We start from the raw sequence: 12,907 nt of genomic DNA, 5'->3' as shown, positions 1-12,907 counted from the left end.
TTGCATTCTTTTCTTTTGAGATGGAGTCTCACTCTGTTGCCTGGGCTGGAGTGCAGTGGCACAATCTCGGCTTACTGCAACCTCTGCCTCCTGGGTTCCAGCAATTTTCCTTCCTCAGCCTCCCGAGTAGTTGGGATTACAGGTGCCCACCAGTATGCCCAGCTAATTTTTTGTATTTTTAGTAGAGATGGGTTTTCACCATGTTGGCCAGGCTGGACTCTAACTCCTGACCTTGTGATTTGCCCACCTTGGCCTCCCAAAGTGCTGGGATTACAGGGATGAGCCACCGCACCTGGCTGAGGATTTGCATTTTTTCGAGTACTTAGGGCTCTTCCCACAGGCATCTAATGTGCCTCCTAATATCACGGACATCTTCTGAATATCAGGAATCAATATATTCCCTGGAGGGTGAAAATATATATTCCTAATGGAGAGCTTTCCTCCTAGACAAAAGGTTGCTTCTTGGTAGGGTGGAGTAGTAGAAAGAGTCTTGGAATTCAGCTTTTACCATGTGACCCTGGCCAATTTTCTAAGTCATAGTTTCCTTACTTGACAACTGGGGACATTAACCTTTGCTTTATTGGTTTGTTGTGAAGATTAAATTATTTAACGTATAAAGGACTTCCACTTTAAGATGGCCTCAGGCAATCAGCACTTGAAAGAGTTTTCTCCCAATTGCTGTGTGAATACTAAAGAAATACAAAAACAGTAGTTAGGAAATTTCCCCCCAAATAATGTAATTGACTGTGTTCCTGTTTCTGAAAACAATATTTGGGAGAAATTTTCTAACTATAGTTATGATGAAAGATTGACCCCTTGTCTCATGACCTCTCTTTTTTCTTTCTTTCTTTCTTTCTTTCTTTCTTTCTTTCTTTTTTTTTTTTTTTTCTTTTTTTGAGACGGAGTTTTGCTCTTGTGACCCAGGCTGGAATTTAATGGCATGATCTCAGCTCACTGCAACCTCCGTCTCCCAGGTTCAAGCAATTCTTCTACCTCAGCCTCCTAAGTAGCTGGGATTACAGGCATCTACCACCATGCCTGGCTAATTTTTGTATATTTAGTGGAGACAGGGTTTCACCATGTTGGCCAGGCTAGTCTCAAGCTCCTGACCTCAGGTGATCCACCCACCTTGGCCTCCCAAAATGCTGGGATTACAGGCGTGAGCCACTGCGCCTGACTGTGACCTCTCTTTTTCTTATCAATACAGGTGACTTATAACATTGTTTGGTAATCTAGTATCAATCTACACCAAAACTAACCCAGAATTTTTTAGCTTCTTTGGTGGCATGGTTCTGTCGACCATCCTCTCTGAAAGGAGTGGTGCCATTTGCTCGGGAAAAGGTAGGAAGAACAACTACCCCTCTCCCCACGGGTCAGAGACAGAGTCTGTCCCAACCAGGAAACAGGCACTTCCATAGGATCTCTTCTGTTTCATTTAGAGTCCACAACTCTTATATACAACCACATGGAGGGACTGGCTGTTGTGGATTGGATCTTAGGGACTGTTATTAAAAATGATGGAGAAAAGCTGAACCCTGGGAACAGGGAATGCTGGGGGTAGATAGTGGTTGAAAGGTTTTTATAAATTGCATTTGGTCAAGGGAGAATCTTTTTCTCAGTTACAGTGGGTAGCTAGTCAGACAGTAACAGGGCAGGAGAGGGACCCCACACCCCACCAGGAAAGTCAAGCCACCATCAGGTCATGGTCAGGCAGTTGTCACACTGCCTCTCTAATAGGTTGCAGCCAGTGTCAGGGAAAGTCAGTCTCCCAATAGATAGGAAACACCTGAAACTGATGATCAGCAGCTTCCTCATAAGATCTCAGGAGTTGGGTGAATGGGCTCAAGCATGTGCATTAAGACGCAACATGGGCTGGGCACAGTGGCTCATGCCTGTAATCACAGCACTTTGGGAGGCCGAGGTGGGTGGATCACAAGGTCAGGAGTTCAAGACCAGCCTGGCCAAGATGGTGAAACCCCGTCTCTACCAAAAATACAAAAATTAGCCAGGGTGTGGTGGTGGGCACCTGTAATCCCAGCTACTTCAGAGGCTGAGGCAGAGAATTGCTTGAACCCGGGAGGTGGAGGTTGCAGTGAGCTGAGATCATGCCATTGCACTCCAACCTGGGTGACAGTGAGATGCTGTCTCAAAAAAAAAAAAAGGCAAAATTGTGGAGTATGACCTTCCAGGGACATTCCACTGGAAAAGGGAAGAATACCTTCAGTGAGCATACATACAACTCTTGTAAACACACTGCACATGTTCAGCTCCCAGGTGCTAGTAGGCCACCATGTATGCGGGCAGCTCACCCCAAGGGAAGAATCAAGGGAAAAGGGATGCAAGAAGCTGGGAGTATGCCAGCATATAAAACCCAAAGTCCAAGGTCAAACAGAGCACTCGTCCTCCAAGATGTCCACTTGGCTCTCTTCCAAGTGTACTTTTCATTCCTGCTCTAAAGCTTTTTACTTAACTTTCACTCTTGCTCTTAAACTTGCTTCAGTCTCTTCTTCTGCCCCTCAGTTGAATTCTTTCTTCTGAGGAGGCAAAAATTGAGGTTGCTACAGACCTGAACAGATTCATTGCCGATAACTCAGACACCTGCCACCCTTAGTGATGTCAGACCATTTTGGTTCATCAGACGAGTAGTAAGTAAACTTGTATTAGATACTGGAATTTGGAGTTGGAGGTGAACATCAGTCTTCCTTTTAGCTTTAACTCTGAGAAGGTATTCTTCCTGGCTATGACACTTTCTGGCTGTGCTCTCTTGGATAAGATATTCTGCATCTTGGAGTTCTCATTTCGAAAATAGAGATTGCAACCTCTATGTCATAGGCCTGTTAGGGAGATTAAGATAGTTCTCAATTCAGAGTATTTGGTTGTTAGTACCTAGTAAGGCCTCAATGAATATATTATTATCAATTATAATGATTAATCCTATAACTGCATTGGTAAGGTAAGCCATCCACCCTATTAACAAATTCCAGGCTTAGCTAGAAAGAGCCATGTTTAAGGATGAAATAGCAGAAAACACAAAATGAGAAACAGAATGAGGCCTTCCAAAGAATCCTGAAGCAAAAATTATTTCTAATTGAAGCACATAAGAATATTTACCTGGCATGTGCATTTTGGAAAGCATGGCCTTCATGAGTCAGGAGTAGGCAAAGAGGCTGGGTGTGGTGGTTTATGTCTGTAATCCTAGCACTTTGGGAGGCCAAGGCGGGTGGATCACTTGAGGTCAGGAGTTTGAAACCAGCCTGGCCAACGTGGTGAAACCCCATCTCTACTAAAAATACAAAAAAAAAAAAAAAACAACATTAGTTGGACGTAGTGGTGGGCACCTGTAATCCCAGCTACTTGGGAGACTGAGGCAGGAGAATTGCATGAACCTGGGAGGTGGAGGTTGCAGTGAGCCAAGATCGTACCACTGCACCCCAGCCTGGGTGACAGAGCAAGACTCTGTCTCAAAAAAAAAAAAAAAAAAAAAAAAAAAAGGCAAAGAAAAGGAGATAAAGGAATTAGATGTAAAGTCAACAGTTGAGATGGTAAGAAAGTAAATTAAGCTCAAAAAAAGACTTTCAGAAAAATGAAACAAATCAAGCTGTGTATCCAGTTGTTGGCATAACCATGCAGAAAGGAAATATTCCAAGTGACACTAAAACACAGTGTTTTGACATCCCAAAGGACAAGAAGAAGCTAAATATCTTCAATTTTATTCAGAATGCCTGTTGGTGGTAGTAGTGTTGACACTGATATTCTGAGACTGTTGTGGGTGTATCATGGAAATGAATCAAATGAGTGATTATGTTGTTGACATTGAGAATTGAGGGTTTCGGCATGGTTGAAAGGAGGAAAAGATGTAAGATGGATGAGGTTAAATGAAAACCGTAACTCTGAATTTGAATTGTCAGTGTGAACTGTATTTTACCTTAAAAATTTTCTTCTCAGTCGACTAAGAGACTGAGAGGTAGTGGCCAGTTTAGTGGCTGTGAGCATCCCCAGCATGAAAATTGTGATCTCTAATGCCATTTGCCACTAAGATGGACCAAGTCTTCTTGGAGAATTGGCTGATTCTAACTATGAATCAAGAAGAGCTTAAAATGACTTGTTACACTAGATAGCAAAGAAGCTATTAAATACCACTAGAGAGGGGTTAAGGGACTTGGGAGACCACCTAAAGAACCTCCCAGAGGCCAAAGATGGGACATATTGGTCTTCCAGAATGATAATAATTGCAATGAATTAAAACACTTTGAATAGGTTTCAATGCAAGTGTTCATAATGATAACACATAATAAAAAACCTCATCAATTATTTTTGGAGAATGCTAGAGAATCATTATTTTAAAATCTAGGAAATACATTGAACATATTAAATATTTAGCCTGCCTTTTTTTTTTTTTAAGATGGAGTCTCGCTCTGTCACCCAGGCTGGAGTACAGTGGTGTGAATTCAGCTCACTGCAACCTCTGTCTCCCAGGTTCAAGTGATTCTCCTGCCTCAGCCTCCCGAGTAGCTGGGGATTATAGGTGTGCATCATCGCACCTGGCTAATTTTTGTATTTTTGGTAGAGACAGGGTTTTGCCATGTTGGCCAGGCTGGTCTCAAACTCCCGACTTGAAATGATCTGCCTGCCTCGGTCTCTGAAAGTGTTGGGATTATAGGCGTGATCCACTGCGCCTGGTCTATTCTGCTTTCTTATACAATTTCTTTCTTTGAATAATGGGTTGAGTAGGGGTAGCTTCTCTATGTAGAAGAATTTCAGCTGATAAGCCAAGAATGATAGAATTAGACTATTTTCAGGCTCTAAAGATATAATCCAGGTAGAGTCAGACAATGCTTATAAATGGTGATAATATCACAAAAAAGAGAGATAACCAGACATTTATGTATGTTCTGATCAAAATAAACACCAATTTTCAGGAAATGCAGGGGACAAAGGAACATGTTAATGATGCAACAGGGATGCAATCAGCAAAATCTAGAGTATAGGAAACTCTACATGACAAATGGCTGGTTTTTAAAGGAAAGAAAGAAAACCAAACTACAAAAACGCACAGAAAATCCAAGGACAAAAGAGAAATGGAGGAAATCTACAAATTAAGAGAGATTTAAGAGGCATCCACAAAGTTGATTTTTGTTTCAAACAAACTGTTGAAAAAATCCTGATAAGACATTTGGAAAAATTGGAACACTGATTGTATGTGTTTATGCTAAGGAAGTTGTGTGAATTGTTTTGGGTGTGATTGTGAAATTCCAGATTTGTCTTCAAAAGAGTAATCATCTTTTCCAGATACATACTGAAACAATACTTACAGATGAAATGATAGGTCTACTTTTGTAAACATTTAAAACAGTTCATGGTAAAAAGATAGTGGGGAAAAAAAAGGACTTCCAGGAAAATGAGGACTAAGCTCTGATTTTTTTATCTTGCCCAAATTCCTACCTAAGGGGTCTGGGGAATCGTGCCCTACAAACCATAAATTCTCATTAAATGGGTTTTATTTAACCTTATACATTGTGACTCACTGTCCAACCTGACTCTGGCATAACCTTAAGAGACAAGGAGGAAAATCAAAATATTTTACCCTAAAACATGTTTCTTTGCCATATCTTAAAATGGCCCTGCAAAGCTGTCCTTTGTGGGGAAAAATTTACAGCTGTAAGAATCTCTATTAACATAACTAGATCTTTTTCTTCCAGGCCCTCTCAGTCCTAAAGAGATTAAGAGTCTAGCACCTTATAAAGATCTGAATAGGAAACATTTGTCATCTATTTTCTCTAGGGCAGCCACTATAACACTTCGAAAGAACTTTGGTCTCCACAATCTTTTATTTTAACCTGAATGTTTCCTGTCATCCCAGGTCTTTAGACAAACTCAACCAGTTGGCAACCAGAAAATGTTTAAATTTACCTATAACCTGGAAGCCCTGTCGCCTGCTTCCTGCTTTGAGTTGTTCTGCCTTTCTGGACCAAACCAGTGTATTTCTTAAACGTATTTGATTGACGTCTCATGCCTCCCTAAAATGTATAAAACCAAGCTGTACCCTGACCACCTTGGGTACATGTTCTCAGGACCTCTTGAGGGCTGTGTCATGGGCCGTGGTCACTTATATTTGGCTCAGAATAAATCTCTTCAGATATTTTACAGAGTTTGAGTCTTTCTGTCAACAAAAATAAAAACACAAAGCCAAATTAAAGTTTGGTTGTAGACCTTAAAGAACAGAAATGACACTGAAAAACAGTGATCAGTGACGCAGAGTTTTGGCAAGTTCCTCAACAATACAGAGGCAAATGGGTTTAAATGGTTTCTCGACCTTGGTAGGAGCTTAAGATAAGGTTTTCTCTCCTCCTCCAGTCAACATTTCCACTTTACCCTACTTACAAGCACAGCTAGAGCAAGGAGGAACTGTATGGGAAATACCACATGACTGTGATTTCGTAGGGAGAGGCAGCTGGCTCACACTCACCATCATATTAGTAGAGCCAGACTAGAATCAAGCTCTCAACTGTCCTGGAAAAATAAAGTTCTAGAAAAATAGATCACTTTTCTGAGGACCTGCAAGCAAGATGATCACCAAAGCTTGTCCTGGGACACTGTGACCTCAGGAGCATCATGAAGTCTACATTTGTTCATTCTTTCACATTCCTCCTCCCATCTACCCATTGATACCTGGAATCTTTGGGATCTGAGAATATAATGTTATTTTCTGATGCACAAGATGTCAGTGTCTCCCTTTGCCAAAAAATACTGTGGCAAGTCACGTAAGGCAGTCAAACCCTCTCTAATTTTATAAACCCCATGTTCCCCGGGTTCCTCAGCATTGGGTGCTTTTGTCCACTGCTAGCGGCCCAGTCCTACCCATTCCTCCAGACTCAACTCAAATGTCCCCTCTTCCATGAAGGCTTCCCTGATCTCCTTCCATATTTCATGGGTTCTCTTTCACCTTTTGTGTCTATTTTCTCACTCTCTTTTGAAATTTTACAAAGCCTGATCTGTGTTTCTCAAATGGTATGGGCATATTTCGCCTGGTGTTTATGTTGATAGATAATCTTTTCTACTAGGTTGGGGCTTTTGTGTGATATTGTTGGATATGTACTTCTAATAAGCAGTATATATATGTGTGTATGTGTTGGAACCGAACTGTCGATTCCCTCCTGGGCAGGGGTCACCGCGAAGGATCACCGACACGAGATTCACAGCAGAGAGTTATTTATTACTAGCGCGCTAGGGTCCCAAGCTCTAAGTTGGCCCTGGGACCCCGACTGCTTGTAACAGGCTGTTTATATAGGCAAACACAAGTTCAAACACAGCTTATGGCGCGAAATTCAAACAAAGCTTAAGGCGCAAAATGATTGGGTCTAGCTATGGCCTGAGCAAGGTGTCTTATGCTAATTGGTTAGAGCAGGACCTTATGAGGTTTTTTTCCTGGAGTTGTTGATTCCGGGAACTTCGAGGCAGGGTGGGACCCCCGGAATTGGCAGGGTGGGACCCCATGAGGTTGTTTCCCGGAATTGGCAGGGTGGGACCCTATCAGGGTGGGTCCCTATCGAGGCAGGGTGGGACCCTATCCAGAGCCACCTGGTGTTAATTTTTTTCTATATGAGGCCTAGTTTCTAAGTTTTATGAGGCCTAGTTTCATTCCCTCCTCTTTTTGTGTCAGAGGCTCAATCTTGAGCCTCTTCTTCAGTCCTGAGGGTCTGGTATTGTTGGGTCAGAACCATAGCATGTACTATGTTTAATCTATTTTTAATAAGGGTGAGTAAGCGGTTGAGTATGCATTGCCTGAAAGTCAGGATGAGCGTGAGCAGGATGAGGGGTCCTAAGATGGTGGAGATTAGGGTGCTAAACCAAGGGGATCGGTTGTACCAATTTTCAAACCAACTTTGCTGAGATTCTCTCTCTTTTTTTCTCTTGTCTAATCTTTCTCTTAGTTTTGCCATAGAATCTTTAACTACTCCTGAATGATCTGCATAAAAACAACATTGCTCTTTCAGGGCTGCACAGAGCCCGCCCTCTTTCAGAAAGACAATTTCTAGTCCTCGTCGGTTTTGTAATACAACTTCAGACAGAGAAGTCAAGGACTCTTCAAGTTTTGTGATAGATTGTTCTATGGCTCTAAGGTCTTCATCTATGGCTACTCTAAGTTGTTGCAGATGATGGTTACCATGCACTAGGGCTGCTGTCCCCGTCCCAACTCCAGCCGCTACCCCAATTCCTAACATGACGGCGAGGGTGAGGGAGATAGGTTCTCTCTTTGGTCTAGTATGAGTTTTTGCTCATACCGGAGATCAAAGGAGTCTCCAGAGTGATAGTATACTCGGGGAACAACTTGTACCAACACGCAATAGTGGGTGCCACTGCTAAAAACGGCTGTGGATACACAGGGGGTGAGCCCAGTGTTGCAAGCCCACCAGTCCGTCTCGGAGGGGACCAAATAGTGATTGGAGCTGGGCACTGTCAAGGTTACATTACAAAGATGCTGATGACTAGGGGGCACTTGGCCTATGCAGGTTCCCGACCCAGAAACCTCAGCCAGGGTTAGTTTTCTTTGTTGTTCCCAGGCGCATCCAGTAGGATTGGCGGAGTTAGTGAAATTATTAGTGGAGGCAATGCCTTCATAGTAAGGGGGGCCTGTTGCCAGACATAGCCAGCAAGAGGAGGTAAATTCTGGCTTTGTCTGGTTTAAAGCGAAATAGGAGCCCTTTATGAGATTTAGGAGCCTGTCACCTATTCCCAGGTCAAGGGGCCCGCGGGTGACGTTTTGGGCTGAGGGTGTGTATTTAGAGGAGGTGGAGATTAAAGGCGGGGAAGTGCTTTTAGGAGCTCTTGGTTGGGGCTCTCTTGGTGCAGGAACCAGGGGCTTCCTTGTTTCTGATAAAACTTGGTTTGGTCCTACTGCGACAGGGGCTGTGATAGGGTTGACTATTAATTTGATTTGGATAGGGATTCCATACAGTGGCTTTTGGTATAAATATAGGCCCCATATTAACCCGGATATCTAACGGTTATCAGATTTTGCTGCATCTTCAAACTTGATGCGGACTAGATTGCAAGTTTTTTTTTTTTTTTTTTGAGATGGAGTCTCGCTCTGTCGCCCAGGCTGGAGTGCAGTGGCGCGATCTCGGCTCACTGCAAGCTCCGCCTCCCGGGTTCACGCCATTCTCCTGCCTCAGCCTCCCGAGTAGCTGGGACTACAGGCGCCCACAACCGCGCCCGGCTAATTTTTTGTATTTTTAGTAGAGACGGGGTTTCACCGTGGTCTCGATCTCCTGACCTTGTGATCCGCCCGCCTCGGCCTCCCAAAGTGCTGGGATTACAGGCGTGAGCCACCGCGCCCGGCTGATTGCAAGTTTTTGAATATCGGGTTCTGGTGCAGCACTGGACAAAGGACATGGTTATGTACCAGGGTTTCGTGGCCCATTTCCATTCTCCATCATTAGTAGTTATACAGGACCAACTAGCACAAAACAGGGCATCTATTTCTCCACAAGTTTTTCTCATTTCTCCTGTCCTGAATCCGGGACAGGCATAGAACCCGTTCCGGCTTACGGACACCCTTCTAGCCTGTTTTCTCCATTCTCCCCCTTCCATGTCATCTATCTTTGCTATTTTGTCTAGGTTGAAATAGAGGTCAGGGAACCAAGTCCCCATAGGAGCAATTTTTGAGGTTTTACCTAAGACCTCATGAGTACTAAAATCAGTTACCTGCCAGGTCAGGTTATATGGCCGGTGGGGGTTATTGCTGCCAGCGACGCAGGGAAGGAGGGCTAGTAATAAGCAAGGGGCTAGATACAAGAGAGTCTTATCTTGAGCGGGTCCTCGGAGCGTCGGAGTCTCCATGTCTCAGGTGGTGTTGGTCCGGGCGTCTCTGGAGCAGCCTTGGCGTGGGATGCGTGGATCCAAGTGGAGATTCCGTCAACCTTTATGGCTGTGGGCGTGGTCAGGAGAACAATGTAGGGTCCTTTCCACCGAGGCTCTAGTCCTTGAGTGCGATGCCGTCTAACGTAGACAGAGTCTCCCACCTGGAAGGGGTGACTGGTCTGTGGATGTCCTGGTTGGTACAGTTCTGCCAAGGGGGCCCAGATTTGGGCCTGTACTGCTTGGAGTCCTTTTAGCCGGGCCTGTAGGTCAGTCTTAGGATCGGAGGGGGAGAAGGAATTAAGCAAGGTTGACAAAGGGGGAGGTCCTCCGTAGAGGATTTCATATGGAGTGAGCCCAAAACGGTTAGGCGTATTTCGGGCCCTTAACAGAGCTAAGGATAGGAGGCGTCTCCAATCTTTTAAACCAGTCTCTAAGGTTAATTTAGTAAGGGTCTCTTTTATTGTTCTATTCATTCTTTCTACCTGTCCTGAGCTCTGGGGTCTATAGGCACAATGTAATTTCCAATTAATCCCCAATATCCTGGCGAGCCCCTGACTTACCTGAGAAACGAAGGCCGGCCCGTTATCTGACCCAATTACCTTGGGAAGTCCGAATCTAGGAAAGATTTCTTCCAAAATTTTCTTGGCTACTATGTGTGCCATTTCTTGCCGGGTGGGGTAGGCTTCCACCCATCCTGAAAAGGTATCTACAAATACCAGTAAGTACTTATATCCAGCATAGTGAGGTTTTACTTCAGTGAAGTCTATTTTCCAATAGACTCCTGGGCGGTTACCACGAGTTCCTTTCCCTTCTGGCACTCGGGTAGCCCCAGCGTTTACCTGCTGACAGACCTTACAGGCAGATGTCACTTGTCCTACGAGGGTACTTGCCTTTGGGATTAGAAAGTCAGTTTTTTCAATCAGTAATTTTAGCTTTCGATTACTCAAGTGTGTCCAGGCATGCATCTGCTGGATCATTGCCAGGGCCTCCTTTTGGGGAAGGACTATTTTTCCTCCTTTTTCCCAGTTTTTAGTGTCTTGGTTTTCTATAGCCCCTATGGCTTTTGCTTCTTCCTGGTCTTCTGGGGTATAAGTATGTTCAATAGTTATGTGGCTGGTTTCGTCAGGTTCTGTGGCTAGGGTCAGTACTTCCGCCATGGCGGCTTGCCTGGCCACTTGGTCAGCCTGTCTGTTTCCTACTGCGACTGGATCCTGTCCTTTCTGATGCCCGGGGCAGTGAATTATAGCCACTTCTTGAGGAAGAAAAAGGGCTTTTAATAAGGCAATTATTTCAACTTTGTTCTTGATTTCCTTTCTTTCTGAGGTTAGGAGACCTCTTCTTTCATAGATACTTCCATGAGTATGAGCCGTTGCAAAGGCATACCGGCTATCAGTATAAATGTTAGCTTTCTTTCCCTTGGACAGCTCTAGGGCCTTGGTTAGTGCTATTAACTCAGCCTTCTGTGCAGACGTGCCAGGAGGTAGTGATTGTGCCCAAATGGTGTTGTGGCCATCTACTACTGCCGCTCCCGCCCTCCGGGTACCTGAGTCAAGGTAACTGCTGCCGTCTGTGTACCAGGTGTGATCCGCGTCTGGGAGTTCTTGGTCTTTAAGGTCTTCCCGTGTTCCATGAGTCTCAGCCAGTACTTGCCGACAATCGTGTGGGCTTGGTTGGTCTTCTGGTACCAGCAGCAGCGTAGCAGGGTTTAGGGTGACCGGAGGGCCAAACTGGACGCGGTCCGTGTCCAGTAGGAGGGCCTGGTAGTGGGTTAGGCATGCGTTGGTTATCCACCGGTCCGGGGGCTGCCGCACTATGGCCTCTAGAGCATGTGGGGTAATAACAGTCAGTGGCTGCCCAAGGGTTAACTTAGCAGAGTCCTTGACCAGCATAGCGGTGGCTGCCATGATACAAAGACACGGGGGCCAGCCGGCCGCCACAGGGTCCAGCTTTTTAGACAGGTGTGCTACCGGTCTTTTCCAAGGCCCTAATTTTTGGGTCAAGACCCCTTTGGCAATCCCTTGCCTCTCATCCAAGAAGAGGGTAAAGGGCTTTGAGGTGTCCGGTAACCCAAGGGCCGGGGCAGACAAGAGTGCTTGTTTTAGTGCCTCAAAAGCCAATTGATGCTCTGTCTGCCAGGTGAAAGGGGTGCTCTCCTTGGTGAGTGCATAAAGGGGGGCGGCCAGTTCAGCAAAACCGGGTATCCATAAGCGACAGAACCCAGCAGTTCCCAAGAATTCATGTACCTCCCTGGGAATTCGTGGTGGTGGAAGGCGAGCCACTGTCTCTATGCGCCCAGGGGTGAGCCACCTTTTCCCTTCACTCAGGATATACCCCAGATATGTTACCTTGGTCTGACAGAGCTGTGCCTTCTTGGCGGATGCCCGGTATCCTTTTTCACCCAGTGCCTGGAGTAGATGCCTGGTACCTTGTATACAGATTTCCTTTGTAGGAGCAGCCAAGAGGAGGTCATCCACATACTGGAGTAGAGTCACTTCTGGATTTTGGGTCTGGAAGTCGGTCAGGTCTCGATGAAGAGCCTCATCGAAGAGAGTGGGAGAGTTCTTGAATCCTTGGGGAAGCTGGGTCCAGGTCAATTGGCCCGAAATTCCTTTCTCAGGATCTTTCCACTCAAAGGAAAAGAGTTCTTGGCTTTGGGGGGCCAGAGGTAAACAGAAGAAAGCATTTTTTAAATCTAATACTGTATACCAGTTATAACCTGGTTTTAAGGTGCTGAGTAAGTTGTAAGGATTGGGGACCGTGGGATGGATGTCCATGGTTCTTTTGTTAATTTCTCTCAAGTCTTGGACAGGCCTGTAATCCTGAGTACCAGGCTTTTTTACTGGCAGAAGAGGAGTGTTCCAGGGCGAGCGACAAGGTCACAACACTCCGAGTTCTAGAAATTTATTAATGTGCTGCCGAATTCCTATATGAGCCTCTCGGCTCATGGGATATTGCTTGATAGACACGGGCACCGCCGTGGGCTTTAAATCAATTATGATTGGGGCTTGATACTTAGCTAGCCCGATTCTTCCCGTTTCCGCCCAAG

The 12,907-nt window shown here is 45.0% G+C and overlaps 1 protein-coding gene across 1 annotated transcript; it reads right to left on the bottom strand.

Annotated features, from left to right (window-relative positions):
* Positions 1 to 9,734: 9,734 nt before the first annotated feature.
* Positions 9,735 to 11,809, bottom strand: LOC135965103 (uncharacterized). Its single transcript, XM_065520806.2, has 2 exons — positions 10,422 to 11,809; positions 9,735 to 10,133 (listed from the first exon to the last, which is right to left on the bottom strand). The coding sequence occupies exons 1-2, from the start codon at positions 11,763 to 11,765 to the stop codon at positions 9,786 to 9,788; spliced, it is 1,692 nt and encodes a 563-aa protein (XP_065376878.1). The 5' UTR covers positions 11,766 to 11,809; the 3' UTR covers positions 9,735 to 9,785.
* Between the last annotated feature and the right edge of the window lie 1,098 nt (positions 11,810 to 12,907).

This window comes from Macaca fascicularis, chromosome 9, assembly GCF_037993035.2.
Source record: "Macaca fascicularis isolate 582-1 chromosome 9, T2T-MFA8v1.1".
In the NCBI taxonomy this organism is placed as follows: domain Eukaryota; kingdom Metazoa; phylum Chordata; class Mammalia; order Primates; family Cercopithecidae; genus Macaca; species Macaca fascicularis.
This window is presented reverse-complemented; position numbering and strand designations above follow the sequence as displayed.

What these genes read in the sequence shown, in the direction of transcription:
- LOC135965103 (XM_065520806.2), bottom strand. Translation starts at nt 11,765, where the DNA reads ATGGCAGCCACCGCTATGCTGGTCAAGGACTCTGCTAAGTTAACCCTT. An exon ending in GGCCGGCCTTCGTTTCTCAG is followed by an intron (nt 10,134 to 10,421) that starts GTAAGTCAGGGG and finishes TCCGATCCTAAG; the next exon opens with ACTGACCTACAGGCCCGGCT.